Here is a 19,455-nt window from a genome sequence, read left to right on the forward strand (position 1 = left end):
GCCACCAAATTTATCTCTAAAATTGTTGGGCAAGAAATCATTGTTAGAGATATAAGTCGTTTCCATCATTTCAAGGATAGCTTGTGTTCTTTCAAGGATAGCTTGTGTTCTTGTGGAGACTACTGGTGATATTGAGTGAAGAGGATTAAGAATCACAATGGCCCATTGATAAACAATACCTTGCACTTAATTGAAGTAATTTAAAATCACAACAATCAAGAAGTGCTTGTGAAAAAGCATCCAATAGATGAAAAATTAGAAGAACCGATATTTGATCCTTTATGAATTCATTTTCCTGATAAAGATTACTAACATCAGATAATTTGACATAGAAATTCTTAAATCTTTTCACCAAGAAAGAACGTATCTTGTATCTTCTTCGATAACCAATTCACCTGTGCCACACAACAAAACAACCTTTCTATGGGTTTTGCTTTGAACACTTCCCTTATTTGCTACCTTACAAAGGTTTTGAGATAAAGCGTAAGTTATTAAATTTCTTCCTTTAGTTTTTGCTTGGTTCATAATCCAATAAATCTGCAAGTAAGTTATCATTTGTAATCTGCTGGATTCTAGGATCAGATAATTTGACATAGAAGTTCTTAAATCTTTTCACCAAGAAAGAAGTTCTTAAATCTTTTCACCAAGAAAGAACGTATCTTGTATCTTCTTCGATAACCAATTCACCTGTGCCACACAACAAAACAACCTTTCTATGAGTTTTGCTTTGAACACTTCCCTTATTTGCTACCTTACAAAGGTTTTGAGATAAAGCGTAAGTTATTAAATTTCTTCCTTTAGTTTTTGCTTGGTTCATAATCCAATAAATCTGCAAGTAAGTTATCATTTGTAATCTGCCGGATTCTAGGCAATTTTGACCAGAAAAGGTGCAGGGAAGCTCTCCAATAAGTCTGATTCTGGTCAATTTTGACTAGAAAAGGTGCAAGAAAACCCTCCAAAAAGTCCAACAGATAGCCTACAACATTTCCTTTGAAGGGCTTCCATCCAAAGGACACTCGTTATTGATAACCAGGAATCAGCCTTTGATATATCAAGGTGTATATACCTGGCAATATTAGCAGGCCTAGAAAACACTGGTTCCTGCCTATATTCAACAAATAATTGTCTATTCTAATCTAAAGATAAAAGCATCGATACAAATGATAGACACCCATTATTCTCCTCAACCCTATATCCTTCTCCACCTGAGAAGAGACTGAGCAGAATGCTGGCCTGCTTGAAAGCATTGGATCCCAAAGGAATAGGCCAGAAGCCAGCGTTTCTCAAGCGAACGCTCCAATTCAAGAGAGGTTCGTGCCTTTCCACCCGTTCCGATCGCTCACAGGCTACAATGTTGCAAATTTCTCGACCCAGATAGACTTCCGACATCACCTGCTCTTCGCTCTGGGCCTGCAACCCGCGCGCCTCCAGGGAATCAAAAACTGTGGAATAATAGTGCAGTGCCTCTGTGAATCGATCCAAGAAAACAGGGCAGTTGTGGTCGGCCTCCTGTTCAACCACTGTCAAGATCTTGGGCTTCAGGCTCCAGATGGAAGCGAGTACTCGATCGATGGCACTGGGTCGTCCAGGGATGGGGTCCTCCAGGAGACGATGGAGCTCAAGGATAGAATTCACTGCAACAGCCTCGAGCTCGGGCCGGGCATCGAGCATCCATGGCTTGATGTCGGCGAGGCTTGTGGCAACATAGCCACGGAAGGAGAATTTTACATTGACGGACTCTGCAAATTGGTGGAGCCTCGTGCCGACCTCCTGCAAGGCATCGGTTCCGTCGGGTTGGGGTGGGCCGATTCCGGTTAGCCTGAAAGCCGGTGGCCCGCCGGGGCGAAGAGCCAGTGCCTGTATCAAGGCCGGCCATTGGATCCCCTGTTTCAGATTGAAGTCTATGACATGAACCTGTTGGTGCCCGGAGAAGGCATCCAGAATGGCCTGGTTGGCTATGAAGTGCGCGAATTTGAGATAAGGGCAGGTTTGGTAGAAATGAAATTGCAGAAAATCGGACAAGGGGTCGTTCTGGTTGAACCGCAAGGTGTCCTGAGGGAGAAACCCATAGATTCGCCGGGCAAGAGCCTCGGCAAAATATGTGGCGACCTTGCTCATTGCCCCGCCCTGTGCTGAAGCCAGAATTCTCACTTCTTTCATCATTTTGAGTAGAATCAAATAGTAACTGTGATATTGTTTTGCTCTACTGATGCTGCAAGATTTTCCCACGAATTTTCTGAGGGTTGTTTTCCCTTATCGTTGTCCAATCAAGTATTCATAGATCCCATAAAGACCGACATTGTTTAAATAAAATGGAAAGGTAGGATCTTACTGTCGGACATGGGATCAGGGGCGGGAGCCTATGCATTGGCATAAGGTGCGAAGAGATTCATTACCAAGAAGGCAACGAAGAACATCAGTAGAGTAACAAGTACGGTGAAGGCGACCATCTCTGAAAATACCAGATATGTCGATGTCCAATACCAAGAAAACAAAGAAAGAGGATCGTAATGCCAAGAGAACACCCACGTGGTAGTCCGTCCATCCCACATGGGATTTGTGCTAGAGCTGGGTGATCAACGACCTGCACAATCTGCAAGCTCCCTTAATCTAATACGGTCACAGAAGCAAAAGCAAGGTACCTAAACCTGAACATGTAATGCCAGAAATGTAGTCTCGAGGCCACTATGCGAGGAAGAAAATCATACCTATTTAAATCTTTTGCAGGCCTGTATCAATGCCGATGAATTGCGACAAGTCCACGCCCACATTTTTCTCAGAGGGCTTGACGGAAACTGTTTTCTAAGTTCCAAACTTGTGAGCGTGTATTCTCACAATCTGCAAGCTCATCTTACAGCATTCTCTCAGCATTCTCTGTATATGCCCAATATTTCTGTGAACATATACACATAAATCCCTAATTGCTGCATGCTGGCAATTGAACATCTGGAAGAGACACAAATGCAATAGAGAGAGGTGCTACAGAAATACGTTTGTCGGCATCAACAGTCATCAACTCTAAAGAAGGTATCTCACCCTCAGGGGTCACATAAAGAATTTTCCCATTGAGAAGCATAGTTTGGCTGTTGAGATTACCATCTTTAGCTGTCAAATGATACTTCAGTCTCGATCTTGCAATCAAATTCCTCAGCTCCTTGGCATTTGAAAACTTCAAGACTGTATCCATTTCTTCTGCGAAAATTCCTAAAATGGTAGAGAGTTGCACAGAGGTACGAGTGTCCCTACTAAAGTTGATCAACAGTAAAGTGATTCCTCTCTGGTTGTGAAAAAATGACCACACAGAAAGATTAGATGGAGTCGTTAAAAGAAAGAAAGAAAAGAGGGTTTCATATTAATACCCTAATTCGTTTTACCACATCCATACTGCTGCTAAGTATGTTAGATATTCTACAGTTTTAACAATGATTCTGCATGCGGAATAAACTCAAAGAATCATTAAACCTTATTGCCCAGGGATACGAGTTACCTCCAGCCATTGGTGATGTATTGATGCAGGCCACAGTCCACAAGCTTCTCCTTCAGCACTCCAGCTTCTGTCCAAACAAAAGAACACAAAATTCTGAAGGCACTTCCGAGCTCTGCTATCTCAGCTAGATGGTGTAGAACTGAAGGGGGTTGAGATATGAGCTTGGGGACCAATAGATAAACATATAGCTAAGCTTCCATCAAGCTTCTAAAAGCTATGTGTTAGAAAAACCACAAATCAAGGTAGAGATGAGATCAAAGTAATGGACCACTTTAGTAGCTCCCAATTATTAATTTAGTAATTGCAGTTGATTTTCTTAACTTAAGGAAACTACTGCAGTTGGTTTCCATAAGTTAAGAAAAGCTGCAACTCCATAAATCAAGGTAGCTTTTGTGTTAAATTAATGGAGCTTAACATTCTCCCACTTGGTCCATACTTCCAAACTTAATGTCTCAACTTAAAAACCATTGATAATCTTTATTAAGTAATAGATACATGAATCATGGCGATAAGTCCTCTTATGACGAGTATTACCTTCCATGTATTACTATGCATTTATTCTTATTATAATTTATGTGGCAACAATTTCTTAATGAATAAACCATATGTTTATTCTTGGTCCTTCTTAAATGAATTTTCTCAAATCAACTTAAGGTGCACATAATATGAGAAAAAACATCACAATAATTAAGAATTTCATTAACATTGTCCATACAATGAAAAAACTGCATAATGGAACCAAGTCCCATATTCAATACATGATCCTTGAAATTAACTGTGGCATGCCCTTTGTCAAAGGATCATTGATCATTAACTCAGTGCTGACGTGCTCAATGACCACTTTATTTTCTTTAACACGTTCCCTTATAGCTAAAAACTTAATGTCGATGTGTTTATTTCGACTCCCATTTTTTTAGCCATAAAACCAGCAGCTGAATTATCACAATATATTCTCAATGGCTTAGATATAGAATCCATAATTCTAAGCCCAGAAATGAAATTCTTAAGCCATACACCATGTAAAGCAGCCTCAAACAGGATATACATAAGCATGTAGTCTTTGGTTCCTTAAAGGTACCTCATTACTTTCTTTGCAGCTCTCCAGTGGTCTAAACCTGGATCACTCTGACATCGTCTCAACATTCCTACATTAGGCTTCTGACAGCAGAAGCATATGGAATGTTCTTCATTTGTTCCCTTTCTAAGTCGTTCTTCGGGCATTGGTTCAAATTGAACCTATCACCCTTCACAATGGGAGCTATACTTGGTGAACAATCCTTCATCTGAAATTTCTCTAAAATTTTTATTAATATAGGTTTCCTGGGACAGACCCAAGATGCCTCGAAATCTGTCTCTATGGATCTTAATGCCAATGACATAAGATGCCTCACCTATATCCTTCATATCAAAAATTTTAGAGAGGAATTGTCTCACCTCATGTAGCAAACCCTTATCATTGGTTGCTAGCAAAAAGGTCATCCATTTGTAAAACAAGAAACAAATTTTACTCCCACTAACCTTCAGGTATATACATTGATCCATAATGTTTTCTACAAAACCAAAAGAAAAAATTACATTATGGAATTTCAAATACCATTGGGAGGATGCTTGTTTTAAACCATACAATGACTTCTTGAGCTTGCAAACCAATTGCTCACCATGACTAGAGGGGAATCAATGAAGATGTGTTATTCATGAAGAAGTGTTATCAATCATTAATGAAGAAGTGTTATTAATCATTAATGAAGAAGTGTTATTAATCATCATCTTTTAGTGCCAGTGTGAACATGCATTGAATCATATGTGACTTTGTTTTGCAGTAAAGACCATTAGACAAAATACCATTCCCAACATAATCAGATTTATAGAATAGACTGAAAGATTCTTCTGAAAAGTTTAAGGAATATCCAAAAGGTACAAGCCTTGAAACTAAAATCAAGTTTCTAGAAAAACTTGGAACATAAAAGGTCTTTTCTAACTCCAAAACAAAGCCACTACTTAAAGTTAAATAACATGTTCTTACAGCTTCCACATGCGAGCCCATCTTGTTTCCTGATAAGATGCTTTGCTCACTTCTCACTGGCTATTAACGTTAACCATATTAGATTCATAACAAACAAACGAGATTACTTCCTCAAGTTCGGGAATGTCAGAACGAATTTCAGAGAAATTTGCAGGTTGTACTACTGCATCAAAATAAAGAATCACATGCTTATGTTGAGGCTTAATAAACTTTCATGTTCTACCAATGTAAAACATGGTAAAAAGAATTGAATCAAATGACATGAAAATTGCCTGTGGGCTAAATTTTCAACTCAAACAGATTCAATAAAACTTTATGAACTTTCATGTTTTACCAATGTAAAACATGCTAAAAAGAATTGAATCAAATGACATGAAAATTGCCTGTGGGCTAAATTTTCAATTCAAGCAGATTCAACAAAACTTTATGATCTTTCATGTTTTACCAATGTAAAACATGCTAAAAAGAATTGAATCAAATGACATGAAAATTGCCTGTGGGCTAAATTTTCAATTCAAGCAGATTCAACAAAACTTTATGATCTTTCACGTTTTACCAATGTAAAACATGCTAAAAAGAATTGAATCAAATGACATGAAAATTGCCTGTGGGCTAAATTTTCAATTCAAGCAGATTCAACAAAACTTTATGATCTTTCACGTTTTACCAATGTAAAACATGCTAAAAAAAAAATTGAATCAAATGACATGAAAATTGCCTGTGGGCTAAATTTTCAATTCAAGCAAATTCAACAAAACTTTATGATCTTTCACGTTTTACCAATGTAAAACATGCTAAAAAGAATTGAATCAAATGACATGAAAATTGCCTGTGGGCTAAATTTTCAATTCAAGCAGATTCAACAAAACTTTATGATAAAACTTATTAATTCATAACTCCTGTGGGTAGGTTATGAAATTTTATCCTAATTAATCACATAAATATAATAAAAATTCCTGTGGGATAAAATTTATTATATTCAGTGTAATTAATTACAATTTAATGTCTAAATAATCTTTATGTGATCTTGCCAATCAATATATAATTTTATTTAATTAAAGATGTTGTGGCTACTCTCTAATTAATTAAAATTACATGGATCACTAGACATTAATTTTGTTGCATAAACAAAACTTAACCAGAGAGAAAAATAATGTTTACTGAAAGGAGTAAGTCAAAATGACATTTTAATAAACTCCATATAACTGTAATAATTCTCCAGCAAATCAAAAGCAGTCAGCATTACTGAAAATGACTACAAATTGATTGTTCAATTTATAAACTTAACCCGAAGATTGACTGAATCAGCTTTGATCTACTTTGCATTTGCATAGCAAATGCAGTTCGAAGACTAGCTGGCTTGACTTCAGGCTCCGTCCTTAAGTTTATAAAACAACAAAAGAGACCAGCAAACAAGCTATTTTGCTCACAAGATAAATGGAATTAAAATCAAATTTACATTCCTTAGTCTCACTGTCTCATAATTTATTTAAGACTAATTCTTAAATCAATTACAAAATGGGCTCTAAACAATTTGCAAACAAAACTGCAAATTTGAAATATTCAAAGACTAAATTATTTCAAATATTGAAATATTGAAATATTTAAGAATGCATGAACTATTTCCTTTAACATGACTCATATCAAAAAAGAATAGACTTCACAACCATTTCACGTTCATACCCGAAACTTTGTTAAGAGCCTTTATGTCATGAATATTCTTGAATGAATCAAGTCATATGTTAACCTTTCCATTTACTTTAAATATACATTTATAAAATCATCTAATGTTATATAACCAAAATATAAATAACCAAAGTTATAACCAAAATATATATAACCAAACCAAACCAAACCATACAATATGGTATATCATCAAAAGTAATGCCAAGTCTTATAAAACGACTTTTTTAACAATAATCCAACATAAAAAGTCGTAATCCAACATAAAGTATTAACACATAATCCAATGTGTTAAAGTTTTCCTTAACTTTAAAGAGTCGATATGAAGGAACAGATAAGATTAAACAAAACAGAATGTTTATCTGCTGTCAACCATAATATAAATTCTGGCATATAGATATGCATGCAAACAACTAAAATCAAGACAAGCCGAAATTACTCACAAAAATTTATCCCTTTTACTGTACACACAGAAATATTGATAACCATAAAAGCATTACATTGCAAACCATGTCCGAAATCGCCCGCTTAAAATTTATATGAACATGAACATAATGGGAATGGATTCTGTTTTCCCTTATCTTGCAGGACGACTAATGCTACATACGAATGCCATTTATGTATGCCACATATATGTGATTGTGATGGGGAGGTTTTGCATGTCTAATATATCTTTATTACAAACCGAGTATAGTTTTAGAGTTTCTTGAACTAAAAGCACGCCATATGTTTACCCAACTTGGCTCTCAATAGAGGGCATCCAAATTTTGAACCTAGAATTGATGAGAATCCTGAAACAGGTACTTCCATGGAGGTTTGAAATAAGAGCTTACAGGTTTAAGCAGTTGTTCATACTGTTATAAAGATTTCTGATAAAATGACCGAACTTAAATCAATAATTTTATCTGAAATCGGAATTTTCTCACTCATTACCAAATCTTGCACAATCCACATGTCCGTATTCGTGAAATTGATTTGCAAAAAGGGAAAATAAAGAAACTTTCAAAAAGGGGAAAAACAGCACTTCATTTGTCTAAAAGGATGAGAAAAGCACAAATATGCGGAGACAAATGCAAGCTTTAGCAACACGGCACTTACACCATCCACAAAGCCATGAAACATAGCTTCACCCTGGAAAAAAAAAAACTTTAGATTTTGGAACGAATTCAAACTTTCAACCTTCCGCCCTTGCTACGGCTTCACTGCGGTGCATATTAACTGACGCAGGTGTGAAGAATTCAACCTATGCTCCAGCAGGTTCTAAACCTCTAAGACACGACAGTTTTCGAGATTTTCAAAGCAAAAATACGAATGCATTCATACTACTTGCAGTACATGGTTGTAAAACCAGCCCTTTAAGTTGACTCGCCAGCACTTTAGATATTTACATTTTTAAATTCTCTTAAAAAAAAATAAAAAAAAAATAATTACTTTAAAATTCTCCCACCAAAAACTTTAATTATAAATCCATGGAGACAAAGTAATCAGAACAATCGTAACCGCAATAAAGCCACATATATATATATATATACACCATCTTGTAAATTTATATATGGATAGACACACTCTCTTATACACTTAATATATAAGGACTTATACAGTATACACTGCTGGAGTATAGAATTTAAATAGCCGGAACCGGTGAGCAAGCATAGAATTTAACTAACGAGAAGCGCTGAGAAAGTATACGAAGTTCTTGCATCAAAAATGGTTTCGACAGTGCAGACTGTGGGAATAAATTCAAGAGAGTTTAATCGCTGATGACCCAAATTTAAAACTTAAAACGCATAAAAGAAACTTAAAGTGCGCACTTAAAGAATGTGGAGTTCAGCGCACTTAAAGACCCAATAAATATAGGCATGCTTGAAAAATAGGAATTCGTTTCTTGGTCAACACACAGCAAGGCAGAGGTAAACTGGCTCCGATACCAACTGTTAGATATTCTACAGTTTTAACAATGATTCTGCATGCGGAATAAACTCAAAGAATCATTAAACCTTATTGCCCAGGGATACGAGTTACCTCCAGCCATTGGTGATGTATTGATGCAGGCCACAGTCCACAAGCTTCTCCTTCAGCACTCCAGCTTCTGTCCAAACAAAAGAACCCAAAATTCTGAAGGCACTTCCGAGCTCTGCTATCTCAGCTAGATGGTGTAGAACTGAAGGGGGTTGAGATATGAGCTTGGGGACCAACAGATAAACATATAGCTAAGCTTCCATCAAGCTTCTAAAAGCTATGTGTTAGAAAAACCACAAATCAAGGTAGAGATGAGATCAAAGTAATGGACCACTTTAGTAGCTCCCAATTATTAATTTAGTAATTGCAGTTGATTTTCTTAACTTAAGGAAACTACTGCAGTTGGTTTCCATAAGTTAAGAAAAGCTGCAACTCCATAAATCAAGGTAGCTTTTGTGTTAAATTAATGGAGCTTAACATTCTCCCACTTGGTCCATACTTTCAAACTTAATGTCTCAACTTAAAAACCATTGATAATCTTTATTAAGTAATAGATACATGAATCATGGCGATAAGTCCTCTTATGACGAGTATTACCTTCCATGTATTACTATGCATTTATTCTTATTATAATTTATGTGGCAACAATTTCTTAATGAATAAACCCTATGTTTATTCTTGGTCCTTCTTAAATGAATTTTCTCAAATCAACTTAAGGTGCACATAATATGAGAAAAAACATCACAATAATTAAGAATTTCATTAACATTGTCCATACAATGAAAAAACTGCATAATGGAACCAAGTCCCATATTCAATACATGATCCTTGAAATTAACTGTGGCATGCCCTTAGTCAAAGGATCATTGATCATTAACTCAGTGCTGACGTGCTCAATGACCACTTTATTTTCTTTAACACGTTCCCTTATAGCTAAAAACTTAATGTCGATGTGTTTATTTCGACTCCCACTTTTTTAGCCATAAAACCAGCAGCTGAATTATCACAATATATTCTCAATGGCTTAGATATAGAATCCATAATTCTAAGCCCAGAAATGAAATTCTTAAGCCATACACCATGTAAAGCAGCCTCAAACAGGATATACATAAGCATGTAGTCTTTGGTTCCTTAAAGGTACCTCATTACTTTCTTTGCAGCTCTCCAGTGGTCTAAACCTGGATCACTCTGACATCGTCCCAACATTCCTACATTAGGCTTCTGACAGCAGAAGCATATGGAATGTTCTTCATTTGTTCCCTTTCTAAGTCGTTCTTCGGGCATTGGTTCAAATTGAACCTATCACCCTTCACAATGGGAGCTATACTTGGTGAACAATCCTTCATCTGAAATCTCTCTAAATTTTTTATTAATATAGGTTTCCTGGGACAGACCCAAGATGCCTCGAAATATGTCTCTATGGATCTTAATGCCAATGACATAAGATGCCTCACCTATATCCTTCATATCAAAACTTTTAGAGAGGAATTGTCTCACCTCATGTAGCAAACCCTTATCATTGGTTGCTAGCAAAAAGGTCATCCATTTGTAAAACAAGAAACAAATTTTACTCCCACTAACCTTCAGGTATATACATTGATCCATAATGTTTTCTACAAAACCAAAAGAAGAAATTACATTATGGAATTTCAAATACCATTGGGAGGATGCTTGTTTTAAACCATACAATGACTTCTTGAGCTTGCAAACCAATTGCTCACCATGACTAGAGGGGAATCAATGAAGATGTGTTATTCATGAAGAAGTGTTATCAATCATTAATGAAGAAGTGTTATTAATCATTAATGAAGAAGTGTTATTAATCATCATCTTTTAGTGCCAGTGTGAACATGCATTGAATCATATGTGACTTTGTTTTGCAGTAAAGACCATTAGACAAAATACCATTCCCAACATAATCAGATTTATAGAATAGACTGAAAGATTCTTCTGAAAAGTTTAAGGAATATCCAAAAGGTACAAGCCTTGAAACTAAAATCAAGTTTCTAGAAAAACTTGGAACATAAAAGGTCTTTTCTAACTCCAAAACAAAGCCACTACTTAAAGTTAAATAACATGTTCTTACAGCTTCCACATGCGAGCCCATCTTGTTTCCTGATAAGATGCTTTGCTCACTTCTCACTGGCTATTAACGTTAACCATATTAGATTCATAACAAACAAACGAGATTACTTCCTCAAGTTCGGGAATGTCAGAACGAATTTCAGAGAAATTTGCAGGTTGTACTACTGCATCAAAATAAAGAATCACATGCTTATGTTGAGGCTTAATAAACTTTCATGTTCTACCAATGTAAAACATGGTAAAAAGAATTGAATCAAATGACATGAAAATTGCCTGTGGGCTAAATTTTCAACTCAAACAGATTCAATAAAACTTTATGAACTTTCATGTTTTACCAATGTAAAACATGCTAAAAAGAATTGAATCAAATGACATGAAAATTGCCTGTGGGCTAAATTTTCAATTCAAGCAGATTCAACAAAACTTTATGATCTTTCACGTTTTACCAATGTAAAACATGCTAAAAAGAATTGAATCAAATGACATGAAAATTGCCTGTGGGCTAAATTTTCAATTCAAGCAGATTCAACAAAACTTTATGATCTTTCACGTTTTACCAATGTAAAACATGCTAAAAAGAATTGAATCAAATGACATGAAAATTGCCTGTGGGCTAAATTTTCAATTCAAGTAGATTCAACAAAACTTTATGATCTTTCACGTTTTACCAATGTAAAACATGCTAAAAAAATTTTTGAATCAAATGACATGAAAATTGCCTGTGGGCTAAATTTTCAATTCAAGCAGATTCAACAAAACTTTATGATCTTTCACGTTTTACCAATGTAAAACATGCTAAAAAGAATTGAATCAAATGACATGAAAATTGCCTGTGGACTAAATTTTCAATTCAAGCAGATTCAACAAAACTTTATGATAAAACTTATTAATTCATAACTCCTGTGGGTAGGTTATGAAATTTTATCCTAATTAATCACATAAATATAATAAAAATTCCTGTGGGATAAAATTTATTATATTCAGTGTAATTAATTACAATTTAATGTCTAAATAATCTTTATGTGATCTTGCCAATCAATATATAATTTTATTTAATTAAAGATGCTGTGGCTACTCTCTAATTAATTAAAATTACATGGATCACTAGACATTAATTTTGTTGCATAAACAAAACTTAACCAGAGAGAAAAATAATGTTTACTGAAAGGAGTAAGTCAAAATGACATTTTAATAAACTCCATATAACTGTAATAATTCTCCAGCAAATCAAAAGCAGTCAGCATTACTGAAAATGACTACAAATTGATTGTTCAATTTATAAACTTAACCCGAAGATTGACTGAATCAGCTTTGATCTACTTTGCATTTGCATAGCAAATGCAGTTCGAAGACTAGCTGGCTTGACTTCAGGCTCCGTCCTTAAGTTTATAAAACAACAAAAGAGACCAGCAAACAAGCTATTTTGCTCACAAGATAAATGGAATTAAAATCAAAATTACATTCCTTAGTCTCACTGTCTCATAATTTATTTAAGACTAATTCTTAAATCAATTACAAAATGGGCTCTAAACAATTTGCAAACAAAACTGCAAATTTGAAATATTCAAAGACTAAATTATTTCAAATATTGAAATATTGAAATATTTAAGAATGCATGAACTATTTCCTTTAACATGACTCATATCAAAAAAGAATAGACTTCACAATCATTTCACGTTCATACCCGAAACTTTGTTAAGAGCCTTTATGTCATGAATATTCTTGAATGAATCAAGTCATATGTTAACCTTTCCATTTACTTTAAATATACATTTATAAAATCATCTAAAGTTATATAACCAAAATATATATAACCAAAGTTATAACCAAAATATATATAACCAAACGAAACCAAACCATACAATATGGTATATCATCAAAAGTAATGCCAAGTCTTATAAAACGACTTTTTTTTTTTTTTTTTAACAATAATCCAACATAAAAAGTCATAATCCAACAGAAAGTATTAACACATAATCCAATGTGTTAAAGTTTTCCTTAACTTTAAAGAGTCGATATGAAGGAACAGATAAGATTAAACAAAACAGAATGTTTATCTGCTGTCAACCATAATATAAATTCTGGCATATAGATATGCATGCAAACAACTAAAAATCAAGACAAGCCGAAATTACTCACAAAAATTTATCCCTTTTACTGTACACACAGAAATATTGATAACCATAAAAGCATTACATTGCAAACCATGTCCGAAATCGCCCGCTTAAAATTTATATGAACATGAACATAATGGGAATGGATTCTGTTTTCCCTTATCTTGCAGGACGGCTAATGCTACATACGAATGCCATTTAAGTATGCCACATATATGTGATTGTGATGGGGAGGTTTTGCATGTCTAATATATCTTTATTACAAACCGAGTATACTTTTAGAGTTTCTTGAACTAAAAGCACGCCATATGTTTACCCAACTTGGCTCTCAATAGAGGGCATCCAAATTTTGAACCTAGAATTGATGAGAATCCTGAAACAGGTACTTCCATGGAGTTTTGAAATAAGAGCTTACAGGTTTAAGCAGTTGTTCATACTGTTATAAAGATTTCTGATAAAATGACCGAACTTAAATCAATAATTTTATCTGAAATCGGAATTTTCTCACTCATTACCAAATCTTGCACAATCCACATGTCCGTATTCGTGAAATTGATTTGCAAAAAGGGAAAATAAAGAAACTTTCAAAAAGGGGAAAAACAGCACTTCATTTGTCTAAAAGGATGAGAAAAGCAAAAATATGCGGAGACAAATGCAAGCTTTAGCAACACGGCACTTACACCATCCACAAAGCCATGAAACATAGCTTCACCCTGGAAAAAAAAAAAAAACTTTAGATTTTGGAACAAATTCAAACTTTCAACCTTCCGCCCTTGCTACGGCTTCACTGCGGTGCATATTAACTGACGCAGGTGTGAAGAATTCAACCTATGATCCAGCAGGTTCTAAACCTCTAAGACACAACAGTTTTCGAGATTTTCAAAGCAAAAATACGAATGCATTCATACTACTTGCAGTACATGGTTGTAAAACCAGCCCTTTAAGTTGACTCGCCAGCACTTTAGATATTTACATTTTTAAATTCTCTTAAAAAAAAAAAAAATAATAATTACTTTAAAATTCTCCCACCAAAAACTTTAATTATAAATCCATGGAGACAAAGTAATCAGAACAATCGTAACCGCAATAAAGCCACATATATATATATATACACCATCTTGTAAATTTATATATGGATAGACACACTCTCTTATACACTTAATATATAAGGACTTATACAGTATACACTGCTAGAGTATAGAATTTAAATAGCCGGAACCGGTGAGCAAGCATAGAATTTAACTAACGAGAAGCGCTGAGAAAGTATACGAAGTTCTTGCATCAAAAATGGTTTCGACAGTGCAGACTGTGGGAATAAATTCAAGAGAGTTTAATCGCTGATGACCCAAATTTAAAACTTAAAACGCATAAAAGAAACTTAAAGTGCGCACTTAAAGAATGTGGAGTTCAGCGCACTTAAAGACCCAATAAATATAGGCATGCTTGAAAAATAGGAATTCGTTTCTTGGTCAACACACAGCAAGGCAGAGGTAAACTGGCTCCGATACCAACTGTTAGATATTCTACAGTTTTAACAATGATTCTGCATGCGGAATAAACTCAAAGAATCATTAAACCTTATTGCCCAGGGATACGAGTTACCTCCAGCCATTGGTGATGTATTGATGCAGGCCACAGTCCACAAGCTTCTCCTTCAGCACTCCAGCTTCTGTCCAAACAAAAGAACACAAAATTCTGAAGGCACTTCCGAGCTCTGCTATCTCAGCTAGATGGTGTAGAACTGAAGGGGGTTGAGATATGAGCTTGGGGACCAACAGATAAACATATAGCTAAGCTTCTAAAAGCTATGTGTTAGAAAAACCACAAATCAAGGTAGAGATGAGATCAAAGTAATGGACCACTTTAGTAGCTCCCAATTATTAATTTAGTAATTGCAGTTGATTTTCTTAACTTAAGGAAACTACTGCAGTTGGTTTCCATAAGTTAAGAAAAGCTGCAACTCCATAAATCAAGGTAGCTTTTGTGTTAAATTAATGGAGCTTAACATTCTCCCACTTGGTCCATACTTCCAAACTTAATGTCTCAACTTAAAAACCATTGACAATCTTTATTAAGTAATAGATACATGAATCATGGCGATAAGTCCTCTTATGACGAGTATTATCTTCCATGTATTACTATGCATTTATTCTTATTATAATTTATGTGGCAACAATTTCTTAATGAATAAACCCTATGTTTATTCTTGGTCCTTCTTAAATGAATTTTCTCAAATCAACTTAAGGTGCACATAATATGAGAAAAAACATCACAATAATTAAGAATTTCATTAACATTGTCCATACAATGAAAAAACTGCATAATGGAACCAAGTCCCATATTCAATACATGATCCTTGAAATTAACTGTGGCATGCCCTTAGTCAAAGGATCATTGATCATTAACTCAGTGCTGACGTGCTCAATGACCACTTTATTTTCTTTAACACGTTCCCTTATAGCTAAAAACTTAATGTCGATGTGTTTATTTCGACTCCCATTTTTTTAGCCATAAAACCAGCAGCTGAATTATCACAATATATTCTCAATGGCTTAGATATAGAATCCATAATTCTAAGCCCAGAAATGAAATTCTTAAGCCATACACCATGTAAAGCAGCCTCAAACAGGATATACATAAGCATGTACTCTTTGGTTCCTTAAAGGTACCTCATTACTTTCTTTGCAGCTCTCCAGTGGTCTAAACCTGGATCACTCTGACATCGTCCCAACATTCCTACATTAGGCTTCTGACAGCAGAAGCATATGGAATGTTCTTCATTTGTTCCCTTTCTAAGTCGTTCTTCGGGCATTGGTTCAAATTGAACCTATCACCCTTCACAATGGGAGCTATACTTGGTGAACAATCCTTCATCTGAAATCTCTCTAAAATTTTTATTAATATAGGTTTCCTGGGACAGACCCAAGATGCCTCGAAATCTGTCTCTATGGATCTTAATGCCAATGACATAAGATGCCTCACCTATATCCTTCATATCAAAACTTTTAGAGAGGAATTGTCTCACCTCATGTAGCAAACCCTTATCATTGGTTGCTAGCAAAAAGGTCATCCATTTGTAAAACAAGAAACAAATTTTACTCCCACTAACCTTCAGGTATATACATTGATCCATAATGTTTTCTACAAAACCAAAAGAAGAAATTACATTATGGAATTTCAAATACCATTGGGAGGATGTTTGTTTTAAACCATACAATGACTTCTTGAGCTTGGAAACCAATTGCTCACCATGACTAGAGGGGAATCAATGAAGATGTGTTATTCATGAAGAAGTGTTATCAATCATTAATGAAGAAGTGTTATTAATCATTAATGAAGAAGTGTTATTAATCATCATCTTTTAGTGCCAGTGTGAATATGCATTGAATCATATGTGACTTTGTTTTGCAGTAAAGACCATTAGACAAAATACCATTCCCAACATAATCAGATTTATAGAATAGACTGAAAGATTCTTCTGAAAAGTTTAAGGAATATCCAAAAGGTACAAGCCTTGAAACTAAAATCAAGTTTCTAGAAAAACTTGGAACATAAAAGGTCTTTTCTAACTCCAAAACAAAGCCACTACTTAAAGTTAAATAACATGTTCTTACAGCTTCCACATGCGAGCCCATCTTGTTTCCTGATAAGATGCTTTGCTCACTTCTCACTGGCTATTAACGTTAACCATATTAGATTCATAACAAACAAACGAGATTACTTCCTCAAGTTCGGGAATGTCAGAACGAATTTCAGAGAAATTTGCAGGTTGTACTACTGCATCAAAATAAAGAATCACATGCTTATGTTGAGGCTTAATAAACTTTCATGTTCTACCAATGTAAAACATGGTAAAAAGAATTGAATCAAATGACATGAAAATTGCCTGTGGGCTAAATTTTCAACTCAAACAGATTCAATAAAACTTTATGAACTTTCATGTTTTACCAATGTAAAACATGCTAAAAAGAATTGAATCAAATGATATGAAAATTGCCTGTGGGCTAAATTTTCAATTCAAGCAGATTCAACAAAACTTTATGATCTTTCACGTTTTACCAATGTAAAACATGCTAAAAAGAATTGAATCAAATGACATGAAAATTGCCTGTGGGCTAAATTTTCAATTCAAGCAGATTCAACAAAACGTTATGATCTTTCACGTTTTACCAATGTAAAACATGCTAAAAAGAATTGAATCAAATGACATGAAAATTGCCTGTGGGCTAAATTTTCAATTCAAGCAGATTCAACAAAACTTTATGATCTTTCACGTTTTACCAATGTAAAACATGCTAAAAAAAAATTGAATCAAATGACATGAAAATTGCCTGTGGGCTAAATTTTCAATTCAAGCAGATTCAACAAAACTTTATGATCTTTCACGTTTTACCAATGTAAAACATGCTAAAAAGAATTGAATCAAATGACATGAAAATTGCCTGTGGGCTAAATTTTCAATTCAAGCAGATTCAACAAAACTTTATGATAAAACTTATTAATTCATAACTCCTGTGGGTAGGTTATGAAATTTTATCCTAATTAATCACATAAATATAATAAAAATTCCTGTGGGATAAAATTTATTATATTCAGTGTAATTAATTACAATTTAATGTCTAAATAATCTTTATGTGATCTTGCCAATCAATATATAATTTTATTTAATTAAAGATGCTGTGGCTACTCTCTAATTAATTAAAATTACATGGATCACTAGACATTAATTTTGTTGCATAAACAAAACTTAACCAGAGAGAAAAATAATGTTTACTGAAAGGAGTAAGTCAAAATGACATTTTAATAAACTCCATATAACTGTAATAATTCTCCAGCAAAATCAAAAGCAGTCAGCATTACTGAAAATGACTACAAATTGATTGTTCAATTTATAAACTTAACCCGAAGATTGACTGAATCAGCTTTGATCTACTATGCAAATGCAATTCGAAGACTAGCTGGCTTGACTTCAGGCTCCGTCCTTAAGTTTATAAAACAACAAAAGAGACCAGCAAACAAGCTATTTTGCTCACAAGATAAATGGAATTAAAATCAAATTTACATTCCTTAGTCTCACAGTCTCATAATTTATTTAAGACTAATTCTTAAATCAATTACAAAATGGGCTCTAAACAATTTGCAAACAAAACTGCAAATTTGAAATATTCAAAGACTAAATTATTTCAAATATTGAAATATTGAAATATTTAAGAATGCATGAACTATTTCCTTTAACATGACTCATATCAAAAAAGAATAGACTTCACAACCATTTCACGTTCATACCCGAAACTTTGTTAAGAGCCTTTATGTCATGAATATTCTTGAATGATTCAAGTCATATGTTAACCTTTCCATTTACTTTAAATATACATTTATAAAATCATCTAAAGTTATATAACCAAAATATATATAACCAAAGTTATAACCAAAATATATATAACCAAACGAAAACAAACCATACAATATGGTATATCATCAAAAGTAATGCCAAGTCTTATAAAACGACTTTTTTTTTAACAATAATCCAACATAAAAAGTCGTAATCCAACATAAAGTATTAACACATAATCCAATGTGTTAAAGTTTTCCTTAACTTTAAAGAGTCGATATGAAGGAACAGATAAGATTAAACAAAACAGAATGTTTATCTGCTGTCAACCATAATATAAATTCTGGCATATATATATGCATGCAAACAACTAAAAATCAAGACAAGCCGAAATTACTCACAAAAATTTATCCCTTTTACTGTACACACAGAAATATTGATAACCATAAAAGCATTACATTGCAAACCATGTCCGAAATCGCCCGCTTAAAATTTATATGAACATGAACATAATGGGAATGGATTCTGTTTTCCCTTATCTTGCAGGACAGCTAATGCTACATACGAATGCCATTTAAGTATGCCACATATATGTGATTGTGATGGGGAGGTTTTGCATGTCTAATATATCTTTATTACAAACCGAGTATACTTTTAGAGTTTCTTGAACTAAAAGCACGCCATATGTTTACCCAACTTGGCTCTCAATAGAGGGCATCCAAATTTTGAACCTAGAATTGATGAGAATCCTGAAACAGGTACTTCCATGGAG

The 19,455-nt window shown here is 34.2% G+C and overlaps 1 protein-coding gene and 1 long non-coding RNA gene across 2 annotated transcripts; both read right to left on the minus strand.

Moving 5' to 3' along the window:
- Positions 1–1,131: 1,131 nt before the first annotated feature.
- LOC149222808 (DELLA protein GAI-like) lies at positions 1,132–2,163 on the minus strand. The gene has a single exon (XM_089387684.1). The coding sequence runs from the start codon at positions 2,161–2,163 to the stop codon at positions 1,132–1,134; it is 1,032 nt and encodes a 343-aa protein (XP_089243810.1).
- Positions 2,164–2,606: 443 nt separating this feature from the next.
- Positions 2,607–3,364, minus strand: LOC149222809 (uncharacterized). Its single transcript, XR_016249445.1, has 2 exons — positions 3,037–3,364; positions 2,607–2,893 (listed from the first exon to the last, which is right to left on the minus strand). It is a non-coding gene; the product is annotated as an uncharacterized LOC149222809 (long non-coding RNA).
- Between the last annotated feature and the right edge of the window lie 16,091 nt (positions 3,365–19,455).

The sequence above is a fragment of the Pinus tabuliformis genome, chromosome Q (genome assembly GCF_031772625.1).
Source record: "Pinus tabuliformis cultivar Carrire ecotype Pingquan chromosome Q, CPIR1, whole genome shotgun sequence".
NCBI classification, from domain to species: Eukaryota; Viridiplantae; Streptophyta; class Pinopsida; order Pinales; family Pinaceae; genus Pinus; species Pinus tabuliformis.

What these genes read in the sequence shown, in the direction of transcription:
- LOC149222808 (XM_089387684.1), bottom strand. Translation starts at nt 2,163, where the DNA reads ATGATGAAAGAAGTGAGAATTCTGGCTTCAGCACAGGGCGGGGCAATG.